The sequence below is a fragment of the Haematobia irritans genome, unplaced genomic scaffold (assembly GCF_050003625.1).
Source record: "Haematobia irritans isolate KBUSLIRL unplaced genomic scaffold, ASM5000362v1 scaffold_20, whole genome shotgun sequence".
NCBI classification, from domain to species: Eukaryota; Metazoa; Arthropoda; class Insecta; order Diptera; family Muscidae; genus Haematobia; species Haematobia irritans.
In genome coordinates, this window is record NW_027445779.1 from 121,390 (window position 1) to 145,628 (window position 24,239).

General features: G+C 35.3%; 1 protein-coding gene across 1 annotated transcript; it reads left to right on the plus strand.

The window, feature by feature from the left end:
* Positions 1-749: 749 nt before the first annotated feature.
* Positions 750-5,990, plus strand: LOC142242487 (uncharacterized). The gene has a single exon (XM_075314054.1). The coding sequence runs from the start codon at positions 750-752 to the stop codon at positions 5,988-5,990; it is 5,241 nt and encodes a 1,746-aa protein (XP_075170169.1).
* Positions 5,991-24,239: the final 18,249 nt, after the last annotated feature.

Consider the following 24,239-nt stretch of genomic DNA (forward strand, 5'->3'; position numbering starts at 1 on the left):
TGACATTTATTAGTGGTGAAAATAAAGTAAACAAAAGTGCAAGAATAACAAAAGAAATAAAAGAAATAATAAATACAAAGTCACTCTTTCGTTTGCCTGTGTGTTGTTGTTGTATTTTCATTTGCCCATACGCTTTGGTTTCTAACAACCAAACGAAAACAACAGCTTGCACTATTACCCCCACTCCCGTCTCTCTTATCAAGTAGTGTGGTTGACTGTTATACGGACATACGTGTGTGTGTTGCATTCAATTGTACTACATGTTGTAACTGAACATTGCACAGTGGGCCCGATAGGAACAAAAGTTGTTCATTAAATAATTTTGAAAATTATTTTACATTGAAAAATAAATATTCAAATTAATCATTTTAATTGATTAATTATTGGAAAATATTGCAAGTAAAAGGCAATTGTGACTGTTTCGTATAATAAATAATAGTGATATCGAACTAACCCCGTAGTTTCACCCGTTTGAAATATTTTTGATTCTTGCACATTGTATCGTATACTAATACGTAGTTTTGTTGCACAGTGGTGTTGGTAAGACCAAAATTGAAATATTTTTTAATTTACGAAAAATATTCAAAGGCATTAAATATTTGTTTATTGCCAATAATAAAAAAAAAATCATAACTTTTTTTAATTTTTTGAACCCTATTTACGTTTGTTGTTGGAATTGAGTTCTGCAACCCCGTTTTCATACCAAATTAAACTTTTTACTCGAAATTTGAATTTTATTGAAAATAATAATGTCTGATATCAAGAATTTGATTAAAAGCGCAGACCGCTTAATTGATTTGGATATGTTCGTGACTTCGCTCAAGGAGGATGATCACACCGTCCACAGCCTCAACATTCATAAACAGGAAATTATTCGACTTTGGGAGAATTTCCGTGAAATTTATGAGGAATTGTGTGACACTATGGGTTCTAGTGATGATATTGCCAAAGTTAAGGCAAAATATATCGCAACATATAAGACGTATGTGCGTGGACTAGCCCTTATTGAGTCTTTAATTGAAAAGCTCAATGCGAAGAAGAAGTCTTCTAGTTCATCCCTTCCAATTCACCTTCCCCCTTGTGATACTGAGATTTTTTCTGGTGATTATAAATCTTGGCCTACGTTCAGAGACATGTTCTCTGCCCTATATAAAGATAATGAACATATCAGTAATATTCAGAAAATGTATTATCTGATGCAAAAGACGGAAGGTGAAGCCCGCGATATAATCAAAACATGTCCGATTACTAATGAGGGTTTTCAGATGGCTTGGCAAAATTTAGTCGATCGTTATGAGAACAAAAGGGTTCTTGTAAACGCCCAACTCAAGATTTTATTCAATCTTGCACCCGTTTTAAAGGAATCTGGCCCCTCTATTAAGCAATTGCAGCGTACTATGAGCGATTGCATAACTAATTTGTCTCTTTTGGGCATTGATACGAAGAATTGGGACGTTATATTTGTTTTCATATGTTCCACCCGTCTTCCTGAAGTTACCCTAGGACATTGGGAGCAATCTCAAGGGTCAAGTTCTGACCTACCTAAATGGGAAACAATGGATAAGTTCTTGACTGCTCGGTATCAGACCCTTGAGTCCGTCTTTGACATTAAAGGCGCCCATAATATTTCGACGTCTTCTGGTCCGAGTTATGTAAGGAAACCTACTAGCCCAAAGAGAAAGTCAATTACTAATAATAATGGTAATAGAAGTTTTAAGAGCTTCTCTACTACTATACCATCTAATCCTCAGCAGAAATGTCCTCTTTGTTCCGAATCGCATCCCCTACGATTATGCGAAGAATTTCTTCAAATGTCGGTTAACAATCGATTGGAAACCGTCAAGCGACTCAAATGTTGCACAAATTGTCTAGCTTCGTCGCACACTTTTAGCAATTGTAAGAGCTCAAATATATGTTTCTTCTGCAAACAAAAACATCATTCTCACTTGCATAGAAGGGAATCCTCAGCACAAGTAAGTCGAGATTCGAGCTCACGACCTGGAATGACCCGCGATATGGGAAATCCAGCCCGATCAGCTTCTGACGATGTTCCTTCTACATCAGAGGCTGCCCGTTCGTTGCAAACTTTTGCAACTGCTATGGAAACATCACAGTTTTCTACAGTTCTTTTGGGAACTACTGTGGTAGATTTGTGTTGTCATGGCGTGAAGTGTTCTGCTAGAGCATTGATCGATCCTGCCTCGCAAGCAACTTTTATTTCCCGAAAGTTGCAAAAGAAACTTGCTTTGCCGATATTCCCAGTTACTTCTGCGAATATTGTTGGCCTAAACGGCACGATATCGGCGAAGTCTACTAATGTTTGTAGGATCTCTTTGTGCTCCCCTATTGACCCAACTTTTGAGTTGTCGACAGATGCGTATGTGGTTGACAAGTTAACTGGTCGTTTGCCTACTTATTCATTGTCACAGCTACTAGATGTAGATCTGCCCGAAGTCACGATGTGTGATCTAAAGTGTTCTCATATGGACCTTTTACTGGGTGGTGATATATATTCTCGGATAATGCATACTGATGTTCATAAGCACCCTAATGGTGATCTTATTGCCCAGAAATCAGTTTTCGGTTGGATCGTGACTGGCAAAGTCTCCCAAACCAAGCCCCTACAGTCGGTGGTATCATTTTACAGCCACATAGAGTTGAATGATCAACTTGCTAGGTTTTGGGAAATCGAAGATGTACCGAAAGTATGCACTATGTCAGAAGAGGATAGATGGTGTGAGGAATTATACCTACGAACGACTTATCGTAATGATAATGGTCGATATGTTGTTTCACTGCCTTTTAAGCGTGAATACCCCAAAGATTTGCAACTTGGTTTGTCCCGGAATATTGCCATTTCTCAATTTAAGCGAAATGAGTCGCGGTTAATGAGAAATCCCGGGCTGAAGATTCAGTATGACAGGGTACTACAAGAGTACGCTGATTTGGGACATATGACCATGGTTGATGAGAATAAGGTAAATTCTTCTAATACTGTGTATTATTTACCCCATCACGCTGTTTTCAAGCCTGACAGCGCCACCACTAAATTACGTGTGGTGTTTAATGCTTCCAGTGTCACTTCTAATGGCGTTAGTCTTAATAACGTATTGTATACTGGACCCGTTCTACAAGCAAATCTAATTGTTTTGATTCTCCGATGGAGATTATTTAGATTTGTCTTCAATGCCGACATCGAGAAGATGTATAGGCAAATTCTGATTCATCCCGATCAGGCGTCATATCAGCGAATTGTTTTCCGTCTAGCCCCTGATGATATAATCCAAGATTTCGAATTGAACACGGTCACATTTGGTGTGAACTGTGCCCCATATCTTGCTATTCGGACCCTACTTAGACTTGCTGATGACGTCAAGGGTGAGTTCCCGACTGCTGCGGAGATAATACGTTCGCAGATGTATGTCGATGACATTTTGGCAGGAGCTCACAGTTTAGATGATGCCATGAAGAGCCGTGATGAACTTATGGAAGTTCTAGGTTCTGCTGGGTTTAATCTAAGAAAATGGACTTCTAATGTGCAGGGTCTTTTGTTAGATTTACCCCCCGAATATTTATTGGATAATGACTTTTTGAATATTTCCAATGAAAGTACCGCCAAGACTCTGGGTTTACGTTGGAACGCTGGAAAAGATGTTTTCTTTTTCAAGTTGGTTTCAGCCCCTACTAGATCTTCCGTCACCAAACGAGCTGTTTTGTCTGAGATAGCTAAATTGTTCGATCCAGCAGGTTGGCTGGCCCCTAAGATAATAGTTGCTAAGATTATAATGCAACAAATTTGGAAGGACAAAACAGATTGGGACGAATGTTTGAAACCCATGACTCTGAATAGATGGTTTGCGTTTTTGGACGATTATAGTGAAATCGAACGGATAGAGATCCCCCGATGGGTTGGTTTCAGCCCAGACCATGAAGTTCAGCTTCATGCATTTTGTGATGCTTCTGAGAAAGCATATGCGGCTTCACTATACGTCCGAATTAAAAACGCCCCTGGTGATTATGTCACGCATCTGCTCGCAGCACGAACTAAGGTAGCGCCAATCAAGGTTGAATCCTTGCCCCGTTTAGAGCTCTGCGGTGCAACTCTATTGGCTGATATGGTTGAGACTATTCGCTCCGAGCTGAGTCTCCCAGAAATTGAGGCATTCTATTGGACTGATTCGACGATAGTTTTGTCGTGGCTTCAGAAGCCCCCGTGCCACTGGCCTACGTTTGTTGCGAATCGAATAGCTAACATCTCTACGAAAATCGGTACTAGTAATTGGCATCATGTTCTGTCACACGATAACCCCGCTGATATAGCCTCGAGAGGTTCTTCAGCGCGCGATCTTCTAACAAATAACCTTTGGTGGAAAGGTCCCGCTTGGTTATGTCGCCCTCGCTCCGAATGGCCAAAATCTACGTTTAGAATCATGACGAATCTTGAGACTAAACCGATTCAAGTCAATTTGAACCAATTATCCCCTCCTGAGGATATTTTGGCCCGTTTCTCTGATTTATCCAGAGCCCTAAGAGTTTTGTCATATGTATTCAGATTCTTTCATCGAATACACCCGAGGTTTAAATCGACACAGACGCATTCATCCTTCGACTTGGAACAGGGTGAGATCAACTTTGTGAAAGGTCGTCTTGTTGTCCTCTGCCAGCGTCGACATTTTCCTGAATATGTGGCGCTGGAGAACAATGCGCAGTTATCTCGAAAGAGCCCTTTATTGAATTTCAATCCGTTTATAGATTCTGATGGATTTATGCGGATGAATGGTAGACTTGCGCGTTCCCCTACTCTCACCTATGACGAGAGATTCCCCAAAATTCTACCCTATGATGCCCGGTTTACCAGATTGTACCTGGAGTACATTCACAAGAATACGGTGCATGGTGAAAATGCATTAATGTTGAGATTAATGAGATTGGAATTTTGGGTACCCAGATTGAAGAATCTCGTAAGGACAATCATCCATAATTGCCGTGCATGCGTATTGTTTCGGAAGAAAACTGTAGACCAAATTATGGCCGCTCTTCCCCCTGAGAGAACTACACTGTCTCGCCCGTTTACATGCACTGGAGTCGACTTTGCAGGCCCCTTTGATATAAAGACCTACATTGGTAGAGGTTGCCGTATCACTAAGGGATATGTGCTTGTGTTTGTCTGCTTTGCGACTAAGGCAATTCATTTGGAAGCGACAAATGACATGTCGACTGATTGTTTTATTGCTGCATTCACCCGATTTTTCTCCCGAAGAGGCTGCCCTTCTAAGATGTTTTCGGATAATGGGACATCTTTTGTAGGAGCTTCTAATGTTCTTGGTAGAGACCAAGCCCGATTTCTCGCTGAAGTGAAGCAAAATCTTATTTCGCTTAACGCCTTCCAATTATTAGAATGGAAATTTATTCCCCCTGGTGCGCCACATATGGGTGGTCTTTGGGAGGCAGGAGTTAAGAGTTTCAAGACTCATCTTAAGAAAGTGTCTCACGCTCAGAAGATTACTTTTGAAGAGTTCAGCACAATGCTAGCTAGAATCGAGGCATGCCTTAATTCTAGGCCCCTTAGTCCTATGAGCGATAATCCAAACGATTTGGCTCCTTTGACCCCAGGACACTTCCTTATAGGTTCTGCCCTTCTCTCCCCACCGGAGCCCGACACGGCAATTGAGTCGTTAAGTTATGTGAATAGATGGCAGAAACTTAAGGTCCTTTCTCACTCTTTCGCCAAAAGGTGGAAAGAGGAATATCTCGTTGAACTCCATAAGCGAAATAAGTGGAAATTTCCTCAAAGAGATTTTGCCGTTGGTGACCTGGTAGTAATCAGGAAAGATAATTTGCCTCCACCAGAGTGGAAAGTAGGTAGAATCGAAAAGATCTACTTAGGCCCCGACAACAAAGTGCGAGTTGTTGACATCAGGGTTGGAAATTGTACTATTACAAGGCCCGTTGTCAAACTCGTACTACTACCTCTTGATGGACAAAATTAATAACATTTTATTTTCTTTGTGTGTGTGCTGTCCCCATTTTTCGTATTTCCAGACATGTCTGGCCCATCACGTCGTCTCACAAATGAACGCCCTGAGGCAGATAAAGACGTCACCCAACGCACGAAGAAGGGTAGTGAGGTGCGGTGTAAGATATGTTTGCAGCCTCACGTACTTCGTCTCTGTCCTCGTTTTCGTGCGATGGATTCGGCAAAACGTCGGAGAACAGTGATGAAGCTCGGCTTTTGCTTCAACTGCTTGGCGGAGTCCCATAAACGCTTGAATTGCAAGAGCCGTGAAAGATGTATGGAATGCTGTGGTGAGCACCATACGATGCTCCACCCGAGGTTTGTTGGGAAGCGTGAAAATCCCACCAGTGCCGTCGCTAGCCGACCCCAGAATTCTAGGAAGGCCACGGAAAAAGCTAAACCTAGGAAGAAAACTCCACGACGAGACACCCACCAAAGGCGCTCGCTAGATGCTCGTAGCAACACCAATGCAGCCAATAGTATGTCGACGAATCCGGAATCGCATCAACCTCGAGCCGCCGGCGGACGATGCACCTGTGGTCACAATCCGGTCAACACTTCCACTGTTAGCCCCAACACCGGCAGTGGACCTGCTACGATTGTGATTCACGTCCATTCTGGGTCCCATTGAATTTATTTATTTATGTTTTTTGTATTTGTATGTCCATTGAATTGTAAATTGAATTCTCGTTTTTTTATTGTCCCCTAGCTCCTGCTTGCCCCTATGTTGCATTCCTGCAAGGGGGGCGGGATGTTCAGGTTGACACCCTGTTAGATTTAAGTTTCATGAATTGTAAAATACACCCCTGAATTATAACGATATCTGAAAAAATGACAAATGACTTATCGAAACTTTCTCTTACTTACTCTCTCGCTCAAATACCCGAAGGTACGAATACCCCCCCCAATAAATTAAATTTTAATTTATTTTTTTTTAAACCCGAAATTTAATTGTGTTTTTATTTATTCCCCCCCTCATTGATAAATTATTTTATTTAATTCCCCGCCTTTTCAAACTTCTTTTGGTCATATCTCCTTAAATATGCGTCCTAGAGCGAAAAGGACAATAATTCGTGACCACCCTCAAAAATTTTAAAAATCCACCCAAAACCTAAAAAAATTTAAATTTTTATATGAAAAACTTCTTTTGGCCATATCTCCTTAAATATGCGTCCTAGAGCGAAAAGGACGATAAATCGTGACCACCCTCAAAAAATTGAAAAATCCACCCAAAAACAAAAAAACTTAAATTTTTATATGAAAAACTTCTTTTGGCCATTTCTCCTTAAATATGCGTCCTAGAGCGAAAAGGACGATAATTCGTGACCACCCTCAAAAAATTGAAAAATCCACCCAAAACCTAAAAAAATTGAAATTTTTATATGAAAGACTGCTTTTGGCCATATCTCCTTAAATATGCGTCCTAGAGCGAAAAGGACAATAATTCGTGGACACCCTCAAAAAATTGAACAATCCACCCAAAACCTAAAAAATTGAAATTTTTATATGAAAAACTTCTCTTGGCCATATCTCCTTAAATATGCGTCCTAGAGCGAAAATGACGATAATTCGTGACCACCCTCAAAAAATTGAAAAATTCACCCAAACCCTAAAAAAATTGAAATTTTTATATGAAAAACTTCTTTTGGCCATATCTCCTTAAATATGCGGCCTAGAGCGAAAAGGACGATAATTCGTGACCACCCTCAAAAAATTGAAAAATCCACCCAAAATCTAAAAAAATTGAAATTTTTATATGAAAGACTGCTTTTGGCCATATCTCCTTAAATATGCGTCCTAGAGCGAAAAGGACAATAAAAAATTGAAAAATCCACCCAAAACCTAAAAAAATTTAAATTTTTATATGAAAAACTTCTTTTGGCCATATCTCCTTAAATATGCGTCCTAGAGCGAAAAGGACGATAAATCGTGACCACCCTCAAAAAATTGAAAAATCCACCCAAAAACTAAAAAACTGAAATTTTTATATGAAAAACTTCTTTTGGCCATATCTCCTTAAATATGCGGCCTAGAGCGAAAAGGACGATAATTCGTGACCACCCTCAAAAAATTGAAAAATCCACCCAAAACCTAAAAAATTGAAATTTTTATATGAAAAACTTCTCTTGGCCATATCTCCTTAAATATGCGTCCTAGAGCGAAAATGACGATAATTCGTGACCACCCTCAAAAAATTGAAATATTCACCCAAACCCTAAAAAAATTGAAATTTTTATATGAAAAACTTCTTTTGGCCATATCTCCTTAAATATGCGTCATAGAGCGAAAAGGACAATAATTCGTAACCACCCTCAAAAAATTGCAAAATCCACCCAAAACCTAAAAAAATTTAAATTTTTATATGAAAAACTTCTTTTGGCCATATCTCCTTAAATATGCGTCCTAGAGCGAAAAGGACTATAATTCGTGACCACCCTCAAAATTGAAAAATCCACCCAAAACCTAAAAAAATTGAAATGTTTATATGAAAAACTTCTTTTGGCCATATCTCCTTAAATATGCGACTTAGAGCGAAAAGGACGATAATTCGTGACCACCCTCAAAAAATTGAAAAATCCACCCAAAACCTAAAAAAATTGAAATTTTTATATGAAAAACTTCTTTTGGCCACATCTCCTTAAATATGCGTCCTAGAGCGAAAAGGACGATAATTCGTGAATACCATAAAAAAATTGAAAAATCCACCCAATCCTAAAAAAATTGAAATTTTTATATGAAAAACTTCTTTTGGTCATATCTCCTAAACTAAGCGTCCTAGAGCGAAAAGGACAATAATTCGTGACCACCCTCAAAAAATTGAAAAATCCACCCAAAACCTAAAAAAATTGAAATTTTTATATGAAAAACTTCTCTTGGCCATATCTCCTTAAATATGCGTCCTAGAGCGAAAAGGACGATAATTCGTGACCACCCTCAAAAAATTGAAAAATCTACCCAAAACCTAAAAAAATTGAAATTTTTATATGAAAAACTTCTTTTGGCCATATCTCCTAAACTAAGCGTCCTAGAGCGAAAAGGACAATAATTCGTGACCACCCTCAAAAAATTGAAAAATCCACCCAAAACCTAAAAAAATTGAAATTTTTATATGAAAAACTTCTTTTGGCCACATCTCCTTAAATATGCGTCCTAGAGCGAAAAGGACGATAATTCGTGAATACCATAAAAAAATTGAAAAATCCACCCAATCCTAAAAAAATTGAAATTTTTATATGAAAAACTTCTGTTGGCCATATCTCCTAAACTAAGCGTCCTAGAGCGAAAAGGACGATAATTCGTGACCACCCTCAAAAAATTGAAAAATCCACCCAAAACCTAAAAAAATAGAAATTTTTATATGAAAAACTTCTTTTGGTCATATCTCCTTAAATATGCGTCCTAGAGCGAAAAGGACAATAATTCGTGACCACCCTCAAAAAATTGAAAAATCCACCCAAAACCTAAAAAAATTGAAATTTTTATATGAAAAACTGCTTTTGGCCATATCTCCTTAAATATGCGTCTTAGAGCGAAAAGGACCATAATTCGTGACCACCCTCAAAAAATTGAAAAATCCACCCAAAACCTAAAAAAATTGAAATTTTTATATGAAAAACTTCTTTTGGCGATATCTCCTTAAATATGCGTCCTAGAGTGAAAAGGACGATAATTCGTGACCACCCTCAAAAAATTGAAAAATCCACCCAAATCCTAAAAATATTGAAATTTTTATATGAAAACCTTCTTTTGGCCATATCTCCCAAACTAAGCGTCCTAGAGCGAAAAGGACGATAATTCGTGACCACCCTCAAAAAATTGAAAAATTCACCCATACCCTAAAAAAATTGAAATTTTTATATGAAAAACTTCTTTTGGCCATATCTCCTAAACAAAGCGTCCTAGAGCGAAAAGGACGATAATTCGTGACCACCCTCAAAAAATTGAAAAATCCACCCAAAACCTAAAAAAATTGAAATTTTTATATGAAAAACTTCTTTTGGCCATATCTCCTTAAATATGCGTCCTAGAGCGAAAAGGACGATAATTCGTGACCACCCTCAAAAAATTGAAAAATCCACCCAAAACCTAAAAAAATTGAAATTTTTATATGAAAAACTGCTTTTGGCCATATCTCCTTAAATATGCGTCCTAGGGCGAAAAGGACAATAATTCGTGACCACCCTCAAAAAATTGAAAAATTCACCCAAACCCTAAAAAAAAAAAATTTTTATATGAAAAACTTCTTTTGGCCATATCTCCTAAACTAAGCGTCCTAGAGCGAAAAGGACGATAATTCGTGACCACCCTCAAAAAATTGAAAAATCCACCCAAAACCTAAAAAAATTGAAATTTTTATATGAAAAACTTCTTTTGGCCGTATCTCCTAAACTAAGCGTCCTAGAGCGAAAAGGACGATAATTGGTGACCACCCTCAAAAAATTGAAAAATCCATCCAAAACCTAAAAAAATTGAAATTTTTATATGAAAAAATTCTTTTGGTCATATCTCCTTAAATATGCGTCCTAGAGCGAAAAGGACAATAATTCGTGACCACCCTCAAAAAATTTACAAATCCACCCAAAACCTAAAAAATTGAAATTTTTATATGAAAAACTTCTTTTGGCCATATCTCCTTAAATATGCGTCCTAGAGCGAAAAGGACGATAATTCGTGAATAACATCAAAAAATTGAAAAATCCACCCAAATCCTAAAAAAAGAAAATTTTTATATGAAAACCTTCTTTTGGCCATATCTCCCAAACTAAGCGTCCTAGAGCGAAAAGGACGATAATTCGTGACCACCCTCAAAAAATTGAAAATTTCACCCAAACCCTAAAAAAATTGAAATTTTTATATGAAAAACTTCTTTTGGCCATATCTCCTAAACTTAGCGTCCTAGAGCGAAAAGGACGATAATTCGTGACCACCCTCAAAAAATTGAAAAATCCACCCAAAACGTAAAAAAATTGAAATTTTTATATGAAAAATTGCTTTTGGCCATATCTCCTTAAATATGCGTCCTAGAGCGCAAAGGACGATAATTTGTGATCACCCTCAAAAAATTGAAAAATCCACCCAAAACCTAAAAAAATTGAAATTTTTATATGAAAAACTTCTCTTGGCCATATCTCCTAAACTAAGCGTCCTAGAGCGAAAAGGACAATAATTCGTGACCACCCTCAAAAAATTGAAAAATCCACCCAAAACCTAAAAAAATCGAAATTTTTATATGAAAAACTTCTTTTGGCCATATTTCCTTAAATATGCGTCCTAGAGCGAAAAGGACAATAATTCGTTACCACCCAAAATCTAAAAAAATTGAAATTTTTATATGAAAAACTTCTTTTGGCCATATCTCCTAAACTTAGCGTCCTAGAGCGAAAAGGACGATAATTCGTGACCACCCTCAAAAAATTGAAAAATCCACCCAAAACGTAAAAAAATTGAAATTTTTATATGAAAAATTGCTTTTGGCCATATCTCCTTAAATATGCGTCCTAGAGCGCAAAGGACGATAATTTGTGATCACCCTCAAAAAATTGAAAAATCCACCCAAAACCTAAAAAAATTGAAATTTTTATATGAAAAACTTCTTTTGGCCATATCTCCTAAACTAAGCGTCCTAGAGCGAAAAGGACAATAATTCGTGACCACCCTCAAAAAATTGAAAAATCCACCCAAAACCTAAAAAAATCGAAATTTTTATATGAAAAACTTCTTTTGGCCATATTTCCTTAAATATGCGTCCTAGAGCGAAAAGGACAATAATTCGTTACCACCCAAAATCTAAAAAAATTGAAATTTTTATATGAAAAACTTCTTTTGGCCATATCTCCTAAACTAAGCGTCCTAGAGCGAAAAGGACAATAATTCGTGACCACCCTCAAAAAATTGAAAAATCCACCCAAAACCTAAAAAAATTGAAATTTTTATATGAAAAACTTCTTTTGGCCACACCTCTCCTTAAATATGCGTCCTAGAGCGAAAAGGACGATAATTCGTGAATACCATAAAAAAATTGAAAAATCCACCCAATCCTAAAAAAATTGAAATTTTTATATGAAAAACTTCTTTTGGCCATATCTCCTAAACTAAGCGTCCTAGAGCGAAAAGGACGATGATTCGTGACCACCCTCAAAAAATTGAAAAATCCACCCAAAACCTAAAAAAATAGAAATTTTTATATGAAAAACTGCTTTTGGCCATATCTCCTTAAATATGCGTCTTAGAGCGAAAAGGACCATAATTCGTGACCACCCTCAAAAAATTGAAAAATCCACCCAAAACCTAAAAAAATTGAAATTTTTATATGAAAAACTTCTTTTGGCGATATCTCCTTAAATATGCGTCCTAGAGCGAAAAGGACGATAATTCGTGAATACCATCAAAAAATTGAAAAATGCTCCCAAATCCTAAAAATATTGAAATTTTTATATGAAAACCTTCTTTTGGCCATATCTCCCAAATTAAGCGTCCTAGACCGAAAAGGACGATAATTCGTGACCACCCTCAAAAAATTGAAAAATTCACCCATACCCTAAAAAAATTGAAATTTTTATATGAAAAACTTCTTTTGGCCATATCTCCTTAAATATGCGTCCTAGAGCGAAAAGGACGATAATTCGTGACCACTCTCAAAAAATTTAAAAATCCACCCAAAACCTAAAAAAATTGAAATTTTTATATGAAAAACTTCTTTTGACCATATCTCCTTAAATATGCGTCCTAGAGCGAAAAGGACGATAATTCGTGACCACCCTCAAAAAATTGAAAAATTCACCCAAACCCTAAAAAAAATGAAATTTTTATATGAAAAACTTCTTTTGGCCATATCTCCTAAACTAAGCGTCCTAGAGCGAAAAGGACGATAATTCGTGACCACCCTCAAAAAATTGAAAAATCCACCCAAAACCTAAAAAAATTGAAATTTTTATATGAAAAACTTCTTTTGGCCGTATCTCCTAAACTAAGCGTCCTAGAGCGAAAAGGACGATAATTGGTGACCACCCTCAAAAAATTGAAAAATCCATCCAAAACCTAAAAAAATTGAAATTTTTATATGAAAAAATTCTTTTGGTCATATCTCCTTAAATATGCGTCCTAGAGCGAAAAGGACAATAATTCGTGACCACCCTCAAAAAATTTACAAATCCACCCAAAACCTAAAAAATTGAAATTTTTATATGAAAAACTTCTTTTGGCGATATCTCCTTAAATATGCGTCCTAGAGCGAAAAGGACGATAATTCGTGAATACCATCAAAAAATTGAAAGATCCACCCAAATCCTAAAAAAAGAAAATTTTTATATGAAAACCTTCTTTTGGCCATATCTCCCAAACTAAGCGTCCTAGAGCGAAAAGGACGATAATTCGTGACCACCCTCAAAAAATTTAAAAATTCACCCAAACCCTAAAAAAATTGAAATTTTTATATGAAAAACTTCTTTTGGCCATATCTCCTAAACTAAGCGTCCTAGAGCGAAAAGGACGATAATTCGTGACCACCCTCAAAATTGAAAAATCCACCCAAAACCTAAAAAAATTGAAATTTTTATATGAAAAACTTCTTTTGGCCGTATCTCCTAAACTAAGCGTCCTAGAGCGAAAAGGACGATAATTGGTGACCACCCTCAAAAAATTGAAAAATCCATCCAAAACCTAAAAAAATTGAAATTTTTATATGAAAAAATTCTTTTGGTCATATCTCCTTAAATATGCGTCCTAGAGCGAAAAGGACAATAATTCGTGACCACCCTCAAAAAATTTACAAATCCACCCAAAACCTAAAAAATTGAAATTTTTATATGAAAAACTTCTTTTGGCGATATCTCCTTAAATATGCGTCCTAGAGCGAAAAGGACGATAATTCGTGAATACCATCAAAAAATTGAAAGATCCACCCAAATCCTAAAAAAAGAAAATTTTTATATGAAAACCTTCTTTTGGCCATATCTCCCAAACTAAGCGTCCTAGAGCGAAAAGGACGATAATTCGTGACCACCCTCAAAAAATTTAAAAATTCACCCAAACCCTAAAAAAATTTAAATTTTTATATGAAAAACTTCTTTTGGCCATATCTCCTAAACTAAGCGTCCTAGAGCGAAAAGGACGATAATTCGTGACCAACCTCAAAAAATTGAAAAATCCACCCAAAACCTAAAAAAATTGAAATTTTTATATGAAAAACTTATTTTTGCCATATCTCCTTAAATATGCGTCCTAGAGCGAAAAGGACGATAATTTGTGATCACCCTCAAAAAATTGAAAAATCCACCCAAAACCTAAAAAAATTGAAATTTTTATATGAAAAACTTCTTTTGGCCATATCTCCTAAACTAAGCGTCCTAGAGCGAAAAGGACAATAATTCGTGACCACCCTCAAAAAATTGAAAAATCCACCCAAAACCTAAAAAAATTGAAATTTTTATATGAAAAACTTCTTTTGGCCACATCTCCTTAAATATGCGTCCTAGAGCGAAAAGGACGATAATTCGTGACCACCCTCAAAAAATTTAAAAATCCACCCAAAACCTAAAAAAATTGAAATTTTTATATGAAAAACTTCTTTTGGCCATATCTCCTTAAAAATGCGTCCTAGAGCGAAAAGGACGATAATTCGTGACCACTCTCAAAAAATTGAAAAATCCACTCAAAACCTAAAAAAAATGAAATTTTTATATGACAAACTTCTTTTGGCGATATCTCCTTACATATGCGTCCTAGAGCGAAAAGGACGATAATTCGTGAATACCATCAAAAAATTGAAAAATCCACCCAAATCCTAAAAATATTGAAATTTTTATATGAAAACCTTCTTTTGGCTATATCTCCCAAACTAAGCGTCCTAGAGCGAAAAGGACGATAATTCGTGACCACCCTCAAAAAATTGAAAAATTCACCCATACCCTAAAAAAATTGAAATTTTTATATGAAAAACTTCTTTTGGCCATATCTCCTAAACTAAGCGTCCTAGAGCGAAAAGGACGATACTTCGTGACCACCCTCAAAAAATTGAAAAATCCACCCAAAACCTAAAAAAATTGACATTTTTATATGAAAAACTTCTTTTGGCCATATCTCCTTAAATAGGCGTCCTAGGGCGAAAAGGACAATAATTCGTGACCACCCTCAAAAAATTGAAAAATCCACCCAAAACCTAAAAAAATTGAAATTTTTATATGAAAAACTGCTTTTGGCCATATCTCCTTAAATATGCGTCCTAGGGCGACAAGGACGATAATTCGTGACCACCCTCAAAAAATTTAAAAATCCACCCAAAACCTAAAAAAATTGAATTTTTTATATGAAAAACTTCTTTTGGCCATATCTCCTTAAATATGCGTCCTAGAGCGAAAAGGACGATAATTCGTGACCACCCTCAAAAAATTGAAAAATCCACCCAAAACCTAAAAAAATTGAAATTTTTATATGAAAAACTGCTTTTGGCCATATCTCCTTAAATATGCGTCCTAGGGCGAAAAGGACAATAATTCGTGACCACCCTCAAAAAATTTAAAAATCCACCCAAAACCTAAAAAAATTGAAATTTTTATATGAAAAACTTCTTTTGGCCATATCTCCTTAAATATGCGTCCTAGAGCGAAAAGGACGATAATTCGTGACCACCCTCAAAAAATTGAAAAATCCACCCAAAACCTAAAAAAAATGAAATTTTTATGTGAAAAACTTCTTTTGGCGATATCTCCTTACATATGCGTCCTAGAGCGAAAAGGACGATAATTCGTGAATACCATCAAAAAATTGAAAAATCCACCCAAATCCTAAAAATATTGAAATTTTTATATGAAAACCTTCTTTTGGCCATATCTCCCAAACTAAGCGTCCTAGAGCGAAAAGGACGATAATTCGTGACCACCCTCAAAAAATTGAAAAATCCACCCAAAACCTAAAAAAATTGAAATTTTTATATGAAAAACTTCTTTTGACCATATCTCCTTAAATATGCGTCCTAGAGCGAAAAGGAAGATAATTCGTGACCACCCTCAAAAAATTGAAAAATTCACCCAAACCCTAAGAAAAATGAAATTTTTATATGAAAAACTTCTTTTGGCCATATCTCCTAAACTAAGCGTCCTAGAGCGAAAAGGACGATAATTCGTGACCACCCTCAAAAAATTGAAAAATCCACCCAAAACCTAAAAAAAATGAAATTTTTATATGAAAAACTTCTTTTGGCCATATCGCCTTAAATATGCGTCCTAGAGCGAAAAGGACGATAGTTGGTGACCACCCTCAAAAAATTGAAAAATCCACCCAAAACCTAAAAAAATTGAAATTTTTATATGAAAAACTTCTTTTGGCCATATCTCCTTAAATATGCGTCCTAGAGCGAAAAGGACGATAATTCGTGACCACTCTCAAAAAATTTAAAAATCCACCCAAAACCTAAAAAAATTGAAATTTTTATATGAAAAACTTCTTTTGGCGATATCTCCTTAAATATGCGTCCTAGAGCGAAAAGGACGATAATTCGTGAATACCATCAAAGAATTGAAAGATCCACCCAAATCCTAAAAAAAGAAAATTTTTATATGAAAACCTTCTTTTGGCCATATCTCCCAAACTAAGCGTCCTAGAGCGAAAAGGACGATAATTCGTATCCACCCTCAAAAAATTGAAAAATCCACCCAAAACCTAAAAAAATTGAAATTTTTATATGAAAAACTTCTTTTGGCCATATCTCCTAAACTAAGCGTCCTAGAGCGAAAAGGACGGTAATTGGTGACCACCCTCAAAAAATATAAAAATCCACCCAAAACCTAAAAAAATGAAATGTTTATATGGAAAACTTCTTTTGGCCATATCTCCTTAAATAAGCGTCCTAGAGCGAAAAGGACAATAATTCGTGACCACCCTCAAAATTGAAAAATCCAGCCAAAACCTAAAAAAATTGAAATTTTTATATGAAAAACTTCTTTTGGCCATATCTCCTTAAATATGCGTCCTAGAGCGAAAAGGACGATAATTCGTGACCACCCTCAAAAAATTGAAAAATCCACGCAAAACCTAAAAAAATGAAATTTGTATATGAAAAACTGCTTTTGGCCATATCTCCTTAAATATGCGTCCTAGAGCGAAAAGGACAATAATTCGTGACCACCCTCAAAAAATTGAAAAATCCACCCAAAACCTAAAAAAATGAAATGTTTATATGGAAAACTTCTTTTGGCCATATCTCCTTAAATATGCGTCCTAGAGCGAAAAGGACGATAATTCGTGACCACCCTCAAAAAATTGCAAAATCCACCCAAAACCTAAAAAAATTGAAATTTTTATATGAAAAATGTCTTTTGGCCATATCTCTTTAAATATGCGTCCTAGAGCGAAAAGGACGATAATTCGTGACCACCCTCAATAAATTTAAAAATCCACCCAAAACCTAAACAAATTGAAATTTTTATATGAAAAACTGCTTTTGGCCATATCTCCTTAAATATGCGTCCTAGAGCGAAAAGGACAATAATTCATGACCATCCTCACAAAATTGAAAAATCCACCCAAAAGCTAAAAAAATTGAAATTTTTATATGAAAAACTTCTTTTGGCCATATCTCCTTAAATATGCGTCCCAGAGCGAAAAGGACGATAATTCGTGACCACCCTCACAAAATTGAAAAATCCACCCAAAACCTAAAAAAATTGAAATTTTTATATGAAAAACTTCTTTTGGCAATATCTCCTTAAATATGCGTCCTAGAGCGAAAAGGACAATAATTCGTGACCACCCTCAAAAAATTGAAAAATCCACCCAAAACCTAAAAAAATTAAAATTTTTATATGAAAAACTGCTTTTGGCCACATCTCCTTAAATATGCGTCCTAGAGCGAAAAGGACAATAATTCGTGACCACCCTCAAAAAATTTAAAAATCCACCCAAAACCTAAAAAAATTGAAATTTTTATATGAAAAACTGCTTTTGGCCATATCTCCTTAAATATGCGTCCTAGAGCGAAAAGGACAATAATTCGTGACCACCCTCAAAAAATTTAAAAATCCACCCAAAACCTAAAAAAATTGAAATTTTTATATGAAAAACTGCTTTTGGCCATATCTCCTTAAATATGCGTCCTAGGGCGAAAAGGACAATAATTCGTGACCACCCTCAAAAAATTGAAAAATTCACCCAAACCCTAAGAAAAATGAAATTTTTATATGAAAAACTTCTTTTGGCCATATCTCCTAAACTAAGCGTCCTAGAGCGAAAAGGACGATAATTCGTGACCACCCTCAAAAAATTGAAAAATCCACCCAAAACCTAAAAAAAATGAAATTTTTATATGAAAAACTTCTTTTGGCCATATCGCCTTAAATATGCGTCCTAGAGCGAAAAGGACGATAGTTGGTGACCACCCTCAAAAAATTGAAAAATCCACCCAAAACCTAAAAAAATTGAAATTTTTATATGAAAAACTTCTTTTGGCCATATCTCCTTAAATATGCGTCCTAGAGCGAAAAGGACGATAATTCGTGACCACTCTCAAAAAATTTAAAAATCCACCCAAAACCTAAAAAAATTGAAATTTTTATATGAAAAACTTCTTTTGGCGATATCTCCTTAAATATGCGTCCTAGAGCGAAAAGGACGATAATTCGTGAATACCATCAAAGAATTGAAAGATCCACCCAAATCCTAAAAAAAGAAAATTTTTATATGAAAACCTTCTTTTGGCCATATCTCCCAAACTAAGCGTCCTAGAGCGAAAAGGACGATAATTCGTGACCACCCTCAAAAAATTTAAAAATTCACCCAAACGCTAAAAAAATTGAAATTTTTATATGAAAAACTTCTTTTGGCCATATCTCCTTAAATATGCGTCCTAGAGCGCAAAGGACAATAATTCGTGACCACCCTCAAAAAATTTTAAAATCCACCCAAAACCTAACAAAATTGAAATTTTTATATGAAAAACTTCTTTTGGCCATATCTCCTTAAATATGCGTCCTAGAGCGAAAAGGACGATAACTCGTGACCACCCTCAAAAAATTGAAAAATTCACCCAAACCCTAAAAAAATGAAATTTTTATATGAAAAACTTCTTTTGGCCATATCTCCTAAACTAAGCGTCCTAGAGCGAAAAGGACGATAATTCGTGACCAACCTCAAAAAATTGAAAAATCCACCCAAAACCTAAAAAAATTGAAATTTTTATATGAAAAACTTATTTTTGCCATATCTCCTTAAATATGCGTCCTAGAGCGAAAAGGACGATAATTTGTGATCACCCTCAAAAAATTGAAAAATCCACCCAAAACCTAAAAAAATTGAAATTTTTATATGAAAAACTTCTTTTGGCCATATCTCCTAAACTAAGCGTCCTAGGGCGAAAAGGACAATAATTCGTGACCACCCTCAAAAAATTGAAAAATCCACCCAAAACCTAAAAAAATTGAAATTTTTATATGAAAAACTTCTTTTGGCCACATCTCCTTAAATATGCGTCCTAGAGCGAAAAGGACGATAATTCGTGAATACCATAAACAAATTGAAAAATCCACCCAATCCTAAAAAAATTTAAATTTTTTTTTGGCCATATCTCCTAAACTAAGCGTCCTAGAGCGAAAAGGACGATAATTCGTGACCACCCTCAAAAAATTGAAAAATCCACCCAAACCTAAAAAATTGAAATTTTTATATGAAAAACTTCTTTTGGTCATATCTCCTTAAATATGCGTCCTAGAGCGAAAAGGACGATAATTCGTGACCACCCTCAAAAAATTTAAAAATCCACCCAAAACCTAAAAAAATTGAAATTTTTATATGAAAAACTTCTTTTGGCCATATCTCCTTAAAAATGCGTCCTAGAGCGAAAAGGACGATAATTCGTGACCACCCTCAAAAAATTGAAAAATCCACTCAAAACCTAAAAAAAATGAAATTTTTATATGACAAACTTCTTTTGGCGATATCTCCTTACATATGCGTCCTAGAGCGAAAAGGACGATAATTCGTGAATACCATCAAAAAATTGAAAAATCCACCCAAATCCTAAAAATATTGAAATTTTTATATGAAAACCTTCTTTTGGCTATATCTCCCAAACTAAGCGTCCTAGAGCGAAAAGGACGATAATTCGTGACCACCCTCAAAAAATTGAAAAATTCACCCATACCCTAAAAAAATTGAAATTTTTATATGAAAAACTTCTTTTGGCCATATCTCCTAAACTAAGCGTCCTAGAGCGAAAAGGACGATAATTCGTGACCACCCTCAAAAAATTGAAAAATCCACCCAAAACCTAAAAAAATTGACATTTTTATATGAAAAACTTCTTTTGGCCATATCTCCTTAAATATGCGTCCTAGGGCGAAAAGGACAATAATTCGTGACCACCCTCAAAAAATTGAAAAATCCACCCAAAACCTAAAAAAATTGAAATTTTTATATGAAAAACTGCTTTTGGCCATATCTCCTTAAATATGCGTCCTAGGGCGACAAGGACGATAATTCGTGACCACCCTCAAAAAATTTAAAAATCCACCCAAAACCTAAAAAAATTGAAATTTTTATATGAAAAACTTCTTTTGGCCATATCTCCTTAAATATGCGTCCTAGAGCGAAAAGGACGATAATTCGTGACCACCCTCAAAAAATTGAAAAATCCACCCAAAACCTAAAAAAATTGAAATTTTTATATGAAAAACTGCTTTTGGCCATATCTCCTTAAATATGCGTCCTAGGGCGAAAAGGACAATAATTCGTGACCACCCTCAAAAAATTTAAAAATCCACCCAAAACCTAAAAAAATTGAAATTTTTATATGAAAAACTTCTTTTGGCCATATCTCCTTAAATATGCGTCCTAGAGCGAAAAGGACGATAATTCGTGACCACCCTCAAAAAATTGAAAAATCCACCCAAAACCTAAAAAAAATGAAATTTTTATGTGAAAAACTTCTTTTGGCGATATCTCCTTACATATGCGTCCTAGAGCGAAAAGGACGATAATTCGTGAATACCATCAAAAAATTGAAAAATCCACCCAAATCCTAAAAATATTGAAATTTTTATATGAAAACCTTCTTTTGGCCATATCTCCCAAACTAAGCGTCCTAGAGCGAAAAGGACGATAATTCGTGACCACCCTCAAAAAATTTAAAAATCCACCCAAAACCTAAAAAAATTGAAATTTTTATATGAAAAACTTCTTTTGACCACATCTCCTTAAATATGCGTCCTAGAGCGAAAAGGAAGATAATTCGTGACCACCCTCAAAAAATTGAAAAATTCACCCAAACCCTAAGAAAAATGAAATTTTTATATGAAAAACTTCTTTTGGCCATATCTCCTAAACTAAGCGTCCTAGAGCGAAAAGGACGATAATTCGTGACCACCCTCAAAAAATTGAAAAATCCACCCAAAACCTAAAAAAAATGAAATTTTTATATGAAAAACTTCTTTTGGCCATATCGCCTTAAATATGCGTCCTAGAGCGAAAAGGGCGATAATTGGTGACCACCCTCAAAAAATTGAAAAATCCACCCAAAACCTAAAAAAATTGAAATTTTTATATGAAAAACTGCTTTTGGCCATATCTCCTTAAATATGCGTCCTAGGGCGAAAAGGACAATAATTCGTGACCACCCTCAAAAAATTTAAAAATCCACCCAAAACCTAAAAAAATTGAAATTTTTATATGAAAAACTTCTTTTGACCACATCTCCTTAAATATGCGTCCTAGAGCGAAAAGGACGATAACTCGTGACCACCCTCAAAAAATTGTAAAATCCACCCAAAACCTAAAAAAATTGAAATTTTTATATGAAAAACTTCTTTTGGCCATATCTCCTTAAATATGCGTCCTAGAGCGAAAAGGACGATAACTCGTGACCACCATCAAAAAATTGAAAGATCCACCCAAATCCTAAAAAAAGAAAATTTTTATATGAAAACCTTCTTTTGGCCATATCTCCCAAACTAAGCGTCCTAGAGCGAAAAGGGCGATAATTGGTGACCACCCTCAAAAAATTGAAAAATCCACCCAAAACCTAAAAAAATTGAAATTTTTATATGAAAAACTTCTTTTGGCCATATCTCCTTAAATATGCGTCCTAGAGCGAAAAGGACGATAATTCGTGACCACTCTCAAAAAATTTAAAAATCCACCCAAAACCTAAAAAAATTGAAATTTTTATATGAAAAACTTCTTTTGACCATATCTCCTTAAATATGCGTCCTAGAGCGAAAAGGACGATAACTCGTGACCACCCTCAAAAAATTGTAAAATCCACCCAAAACCTAAAAAAATTGAAATTTTTATATGAAAAACTTCTTTTGGCCATATCTCCTTAAATATGCGTCCTAGAGCGAAAAGGACGATAACTCGTGACCACCATCAAAAAATTGAAAGATCCACCCAAATCCTAAAAAAAGAAAATTTTTATATGAAAACCTTCTTTTGGCCATATCTCCCAAACTAAGCGTCCTAGAGCGAAAAGGACGATAATTCGTGACCACCCTCAAAAAATTTAAAAATTCACCCAAACCCTAAAAAAATTGAAATTTTTATATGAAAAACTTCTTTTGGCCATATCTCCTAAACTTAGCGTCCTAGCGCGAAAAAGACGATAATTCGTGACCACCCTCAAAAAATTGAAAAATCCACCCAAAACGTAAAAAAATTGAAATTTTTATATGAAAAATTGCTTTTGGCCATATCTCCTTAAATATGCGTCCTAGAGCGCAAAGGACAATAATTCGTGACCACCCTCAAAAAATTGTAAAATCCACCCAAAACCTAAAAAAATTGAAATTTTTATATGAAAAACTTCTTTTGGCCATATCTCCTTAAATATGCGTCCTAGAGCGAAAAGGACGATAACTCGTGACCACCCTCAAAAAATTGAAAAATTCACCCAAACCCTAAAAAAAATGAAATTTTTATATGAAAAACTTCTTTTGGCCATATCTCCTAAACTAAGCGTCCTAGAGCGAAAAGGACGATAATTCGTGACCACCCTCAAAAAATTGAAAAATCCACCCAAAACCTAAAAAAATTGAAATTTTTATATGAAAAACTTATTTTTGCCATATCTCCTTAAATATGCGTCCTAGAGCGAAAAGGACGATAATTTGTGATCACCCTCAAAAAATTGAAAAATCCACCCAAAACCTAAAAAAATTGAAATTTTTATATGAAAAACTTCTTTTGGCCATATCTCCTTAAATATGCGTCCTAGAGCGAAAAGGACGATAATTCGTGACCACCCTCAAAAAATTGAAAAATCCACCCAAAACTTAAAAAAAATGAAATTTTTATATGAAAAACTTCTTTTGGCGATATCTCCTTACATATGCGTCCTAGAGCGAAAAGGACGATAATTCGTGAATACCATCAAAAAATTGAAAAATCCACCCAAATCCTAAAAAAATAAAATTTTTATATGAAAACCTTCTTTTGGCCATATCTCCCAAACTAAGCGTCCTAGAGCGAAAAGGACGATAATTCGTGACCACCCTCAAAAAATTGAAAAATTCACCCAAACCCTAAAAAAATTGAAATTTTTATATGAAAAACTTCTTTTGGCCATATCTCCTAAACTAAGCGTCCTAGAGCGAAAAGGACGATAATTCGTGACCACCCTCAAAAAATTGAAAAATCCACCCAAAAATTGAAATTTTTATATGAAAAACTTATTTTTGCCATATCTCCTTAAATATGCGTCCTAGAGCGAAAAGGAAAATCACCACCCTCGAAATTGAAAAATCCACCCAAAACCTAAAAAAATTGAAATTTTTATATGAAAAACTTCTTTTGGCCATATCTCCTTAAATATGCGTCCTAGAGCGAAAAGGACGATAATCGTGACCACCCTCAAAAAATTGAAAAATCCACCCAAAACGTAAAAAAATTGAAATTTTTATATGAAAAACTGCTTTTGGCCGTATCTCCTTAAATATGCGTCCTAGAGCGAAAAGGACAATAATTCGTGACCACCATCAAAAAATTTAAAAATCCACCCAAAACCTAAAAAAATTGAAATTTTTATATGAAAAACTTCTTTTGGCCATATCTCCTTAAATATGCGTCCTAGAGCGAAAAGGACGATAACTCGTGACCACCCTCAAAAAATTGAAAAATTCACACAAAACCTAAAAAAAATGAAATTTTTATATGAAAAACTTCTTTTGGCCATATCTCCTAAACTAAGCGTCCTAGAGCGAAAAGGACGATAATTCGTAACCACCCTCAAAAAATTTAAAAA